General features: G+C 40.6%; 1 protein-coding gene across 5 annotated transcripts in view; it reads right to left on the bottom strand.

The window, feature by feature from the left end:
- TRA2A (transformer 2 alpha homolog) overlaps window positions 1–5132 on the bottom strand; it is a 28874-nt gene extending 23742 nt beyond the window's left edge. For 2 of the 5 annotated variants that reach the window (XM_019652016.1, XM_019652017.1), the window contains exon 1: window positions 4904–5128. In XM_019652016.1, the coding sequence (XP_019507561.1) occupies window positions 4904–4939 (36 nt within the window). In that variant the 5' untranslated portion in view covers window positions 4940–5128. Of the gene's footprint in view, window positions 1–4903 lie in introns of all 5 variants that reach the window. The other 3 variants (XM_019652018.1, XM_019652015.1, XM_019652014.1) reach the window with 3 other exon arrangements.
- Between the last annotated feature and the right edge of the window lie 1463 nt (window positions 5133–6595).

The raw sequence follows: 6595 nt of genomic DNA, 5'->3' as shown, positions 1-6595 counted from the left end.
AGCTCCAGGTTGAGCTGTTGTTCAGCATCTTAGCTGTGGAGGGCAGTGTCACTGGCCTTCATATGTGGGATCCGAACCGGGGCCCTCTGGCATCCCAAGTGAGTTCTTAACCATCGCGCCACTCGGCCGGCCCCCAATTTGTATTTTTTAATCCCTTCACCTTTTCATCCTGCCCCTAACCCCCTCCCATCTATCACCCCAACACATCTAGTACCCATTTGACACCATACATAGTTATTACAATATTATTGACTATATCCCTTATGATATACCCTACATCCCCATGACTACTTTGAACACCTAATTTGTATTCTTAATCCTGTCCCCTTTTTCACCAACACCCTCAACCTCCCTCCATCTTGTAACCATCAAAATGTTTTCTGTATCTATGAGTTTGTTTCTGTTTTGTTTGTTATTTTTTATTTATTTATTTATTTATTTATTAGCTGAGCCATCCTGCCACCTGGTGGCAGCTCAGCGGCTGCTCAGCTCGGGCTGGGCATCAAACTGCTGTTGCTCAGAGCTCAAACTCTTGAGCGAGCTCTTAACCAACTGAGGCACTCGGCCGGCCCTGTTCATGCTACTTTTAAATACTTTTTTTAATGTAATCAAATTTATTATTTTATCACCTCTGGATTTTGAGTCATAGTTAGAAAACCTTTCCCTATATTGAAGTTAAAGAGGAGTTCACTAATGTTTTCTTCCAATAGTTGTATAGTTTCATATTTTACATTTAAATTCCTGATACATTTGGAGTTTATTCTTAGGTATAGCATGAAGTGTAGATTGCATTTTACATTTTTCTAAATGGCTTCCCCAGTTGTCCCAGCACAATTTATTAAAAATCCCACCTTTGCGCCAGTGATATAAGATGCCTCCTTTGTTATACACTAACTTTCCTTTTCTATTCTATTTCTCCTGGTCTGTTGATCTATACTTGTATCAGTACCGCACTGTTTTAATTATAAAGGCTTTTAAATTTCTTTTTTTTTTTTTTNGCTGTCCAAGGGCCAGTGAGCGACTGCCTCACCCAGGAAGAGCGCAATGACAATACCAACATGGGCCAGTGAAGTGACATCCTCCATAACTAGACTGAAGAACAAAAGGACAGCAACTTGTCTGTTCCTCTTCCCTGATTCCCCAACGCTGTTCCCCTCCCCTAATTCCCCAAATCTTAAACAAACAAACAAACACTGGGCTATTGTATGAGAACAAAATTGGACTCAATATTTTTTCTCTAAAGGACACTAAAATGTTTTGAGATTGAAATCCTAATTTTAGTTGAAGCTGTGAGAAGCAAACAACTCATTCTTTTTGAAGATGACAGGTAAAGTCATAGATCAAGCACCAACTTAACTCCTAGCTCCAAAAGACATTTTCACTTAAAATATCCCAAGCAGATTACTTTATGAATCTATTTATTTTAAGGTCAACAGTATTCTCCTGGATCCCTTAAAAATGTCTCATTCTTTACATCCCATTGAGGGCCTGTTTAGATCATATTTTTAATAATTTCCTTCCTTAAATATTTCAGCTGTGCCCTGCTGCTCCTCTTGTACCAGTCTGTTCTTTGCGAAAATTCCTTTCATTAAGCAATTCCCAGAATTAAGAATCCAGAGATGGCACCTTACTGCATATTGAATTAAGTTCAAATCCCTAAATCTAGAATTCAAAACCCTGTATATTTATATTTAGTCTGACTGCATATTTAAGTCAAATCTATCCTCTCACTATTCCAGCAACCTACTCATTGTCACACCCATATATTCATTTCCCTAAACATAAAACCCAGTGTAAGTTTTACATATTAGGTCAAGTTTTTCCTTTTCTATAGCTCACAAAACTGCTCAGCTCCATTTTCTGAATTCCTTAATTCTGTCACACAGTACTTGATTATATACTTACTTTTACCTAGATTTGAGCTGTAAGTCATCTCAAATAAGACTTCAAGTTCTCTTTTCCTGAACACCTGCCCTTTTTAATAAAAAGGCAGCAGATGCTCAGCAGTTTCACCTCAGGTAGAAGGGAATTCTGGTTAACTCTTAGGGTTACTTATAACTAAATTCAGTCAATTATATTTTCTTTCCTAAAGTTCTTTTACTCCAGTGCCTTAAAATGAAAGAGGCATTAATCTATAATAGAAAATTAAGCTCCTGTAACTGTTTTTTAGCAAAATCCATTAATGGCTGAGACACTGGAGTACAGTGCACTCTTTTTAAAAAAGTGAATCAAAATATACATAGCATAGTTAAGTATGCAATGAGCAAATGACTGGGACTTGTACATCTCAGATTCCTGGCTGCATGGTCTTCTGAGTCTGTTTTTAATTTCTAAAATGGTTAAGAGTACTCCAGCCCATGAAAAAGTAATGTGAGGAGTAAATTAGAAAATATGTCAGATTTTTTGGGGGGAGGGATAGATTCTAAAATTATATAAAAGTAGGAACTCTTACTATTACCCTGTTTCTTTAATGTGTTCTGCAGTCTCTAGAAACTTACCCTCTAATTCTAAATATCTTTTCAGTAAGATCGAGTTAATGTGTACTGTTTATTCTGTAGATAAAGCAAATGAAATCTGAATACTGACTTGTCAATATTTTCTTCTAGTCAAAAAAGTTTGAAGTATAACAATTAAACACTTCAAAAACATGTGAAAATCCTTTTTTGAGCCTTTCTAAATGGCTATTACATTTAGATAAAAATAAGAAAACTAAATTGTATTCTGTAAAAACTTTTTAAACTGTGGTTTGTGGTTAGTAGATAAAAAGATCACTATTTTAAATACCAAAAGCACTAGTGAATTGCTATAAGAATTTAAAAAAAGATAAAGTACACCCTCAGAAAAGCTTCCGGCATTCTTCTAATTCTTTAACCAATTATGAATAAAGACAATTACCTCAACCTACAAAAAAAGACATAACAGGTGAATGTGGGCATATTCATTATTCAATCTGAGTTCATTCACACTAAAATACATTTTGGTATCACGTGCGGAAAAAATATTTTCTATGATCACAAACACTGTGTGGGGGGGTTAAAAGCCCCTTTTCTATTCAAATAAATTAATACCTACATACATTTTAATTGAAAATTGGGTGGAAGTCACATATTAGGTGGGTAAAGAGAATTATCTAGAACTTGCTCCATTCCTTGACTTATTAAAAAAACAAGAACTTAAAGGGAAACAAAGGTCCCAAATAGTCCTCTTCACTTCCCCACAAAACAAATATGAACAAAAATATTTTTTTGTACAAGTTAATTGAAGGAAAGATTAATGGACAACAGAATTCCCATAACTACCTAACATTTTCAAAACAAGCAGCAGCTTACAACTGCCAAATGTTTTCATTACATGATTTAAAAAAGTTTTGTTGGGACAATCAATACCCCATCCTAAAAAATGAGCAGGTTCAACTAGACTTTTATATCCATGCTCCAGATTTAATTTTAAAAATCCAATCTTAAGCCAACTAAAAGTAGACTTTTTGTTTCTAATCTATTTAAATCTCTTTTCTCCAAAGAAAAGCCCAAATCGACTTTCCGATTTAACTGTCTAGTTCCACGTGTTTATATTATGAGCTTCAAAAAAAAAAAAAAAAAAGCATTCCATCCAGCACACACCTTAAGTGTTTTTTATGCGTTTCCCCTAGTGACCAGAATACCAACACAACAGACAGAACAGCTGCCTAGAGATCCCGTTTTCTTTTCAGGGTTTCACAGTAACTTTAACTTCCACTACGAGGGTAACTTCGGAAATATAACGTAAACGTTGATAAACGTCTAGTACATTTAAGCTTAGGGTAACGTATCTTTGCGATGTTTATATTCATCGACCCCAAATAACGAAAACCTTTGAGCCCTCTTTGTTGGGGGATGGGTTGAGAAAAGAAATGGGGGAGGGCCTGTGATTTTCAGGTAACGTTCTGAGTCAGAGAACAGTATAAACTGACTAGCTATTTTAGAAATACTGAGCCATGAAATTGGTTCAGTTATATAAAATCAAGACAGAAGATTCCTGTTGCTTTTTTTTTTTTAAACCGTAAAAAACCTTTAAAGGAGCGGACAGTTTTTAGATGTAAGGTCATAGGAAGAAAAGCGTTAGAAATTGAGATATGGGGGGGGGACCCCAACATCAAGGAATCAGAAAAATAAGGCGTTATATAGCATTTCCACATTCATTTTGAAATGAAAGTAGAAGGGACATTCAGGGAACAGGGCTCCTGGCGTAGTTTTCCCCTCACAGCTCTCGTCTTAAGGACGCTTAAGGGTCGGTGCGGTCGTTGACTAACCACTTCATTAGGCTCGTCCCACCTTCAACCTCAAGGCTTTCGCCTTTATAGACGCAACGCCGCCGGTTCCAACAGAGACGCGGCCGCTCACTGCAATAGAGAGCCAAGGAGACACAGGCCCCAGCTAGTCCCACGCCAGCTTCTCCCCGCCCGGACGGCAGCCCCGCGCACTTTCGATCCCGAGACCCTCCACGATGCGCGGGGTCGCCAGAAATGCCACCGCAGGAAGCACCTACCACTATCCGGTCGGAGGGGAACTCCCTGCCGTCTCCTCCCATCCCACCGCGACGGGGACCCACACCTCGGAACAGAGCTAAGGAAGGCTCAGGGGTGGGGAGAAGGGAGGGCGCCCTGCGGGGGGAAATCGGACCCAGGAATCCAGGCATCAGTCAGTCTCCAAAAAAGGGGGACGGGGTTGCCAGGGGTGTTTTGGGCAGGAGTGGAGCCCAGAAGCCATCTTGGGATGTGAGGGAGCAACCGCGATGGCTCCAGAGGCTGCTCCCCGCGGGTCCCCGCAAGACTCCCCGCCCGCAACCCAGCCCGACCGCGCTCGTCCTCGTGAGATCCCGAGCATCGGGCCGCCGCCGAAGACGGCTCCCGCGGCTTTGTACTCACTCTGCCCTCGAAGTTGTTCTCCTCTACATCACTCATGTCGGCCAGGCGCTCCCCAGAATTAAACAAAAGACAAGTCTCGGCTTGAGGGCCTATGGCCTAACCAACCCGCTGACTGGACCGTGGGGAGAAGGAAAGAGTCGGCAACAACGGCCGCTACACTCCACTCCCACTCGGTCTCAGGCTCCGGCAAGATGGCGCCGTCGCCGCCAGAAACCTTCTGGCCTCTCCAGTGCGCAGCGTAAAGGGGCGGGACGTCCCCGTGACGTCAGGAGCCCCCGCCTCCCGCGATGCTTTGTCGCGGTCCTGGCCTAGCCGGCGGAGTGGCGTGTGTTTCAAACCTCGGTGCATAGTAACCTAATCCCAAGCGTTGGCCTCCAAACTTCAGACTCCTTTCTAATGCATCAGTCCTTTTGAAGATTTATAGTCACCAGATGAGCTTTTATTGACCTTGACGCCTTTATATATTTTCCAAGTAGATTCTTATAACAGAAAAAAAATGGAAGTATATATAATTAATAGGCTTTTATTTTTGGATGTTTTCAGCACTATTGCTTTCCATCAACATATGTGCTTTGCAGTGTGTCGACTGAACAATAATACCGACTAGGTAGTCCGTCACCAAAAAGGTTCTATTTGGGAAAAGGAAAAAGGGCTGCAACCCAGCACTTGCAAACCCAGCAAGCCAAATGCACATTCAGGCTTGTGTGCTAAAATGGAGGATATTTAAGGCAGGGAGATAGGAAGCTAGATCCATCGAGTTTTATGAAAAGGAAGTTAGGACCATAGAGTTGGAGTAGGTGGGCTCATGAACTTCCATGAGCTCAGCTCCTCCTATAGACCTTCCAGCTTGATCAGTCTCCTTAAAGGCCCCAATCATCTTTATCAAGTGCTATAAAAGTAATACAAGCACAAATGGGATTATAATGAAAAGTCACAGTTCTTTGCCTCACTCCTCTCTGCCACTAGTCCCTTCTCCCAGAGACAACTGTGTCAATTTTATTTTTTTTCATAATGCTGAGCTTGGTACTGCTCTTCTTTGATTTAGATATTTCCTTGTATCTTGGTAGCCTAGACTTCCCAAATCTACTTGATTCCCAATCATGGTAATGATTTCTACGGTGACTTTGAGCTTTGTTTGTATTTTGCAATTTTTTGGGGGGGAGGGGGAACAGTGTGTTTTTCCAGGACTCATCAGCTCCAAGCCAAGTAGTAGTTTCAATCTAGTTGTGGTGGGCGCATCTCAGTGACCCATGTGGGGATGGAACCGGCAACCTTGGTGTTATGAGCACTGGACTCCAACCAACTGAGCTAACTGACTGCCCTGTATTTTACAATTTTTAAGATTAGTTTCCTTATGAAAATTTTTTCCCATAATATTTTTTTTTACATTTAATATTATATTAATTTCAAGTGTACAGCATAGTGGTTAGATATTTATATAATTTGAGAAGTTATATAGTCTAGTATCCACATAGCACTATGCATAATTATTACCTTGTCATTCACTATATTATTTACATCCCCATGACTATTTTGTAACTACCAATTTGTATTTCTTTTTTTTTAAAGATTTTTAGTGTGTAATTGGGGGGATGGGAACAGTGATGGGGAATTGGGGGAAGGGGAACAGACAAGTTGCTGTCGTTTTGTTCTTCAATCTAGTTGTGGAGGACGCTGCTTCACTGGCCCAAG

This window comes from Hipposideros armiger, unplaced genomic scaffold, assembly GCF_001890085.2.
Source record: "Hipposideros armiger isolate ML-2016 unplaced genomic scaffold, ASM189008v1 scaffold_171, whole genome shotgun sequence".
Taxonomy (NCBI): domain Eukaryota; kingdom Metazoa; phylum Chordata; class Mammalia; order Chiroptera; family Hipposideridae; genus Hipposideros; species Hipposideros armiger.
Note: the sequence above shows the minus strand (reverse complement) of the source record. Positions and strands in the feature narration are given on the sequence as shown.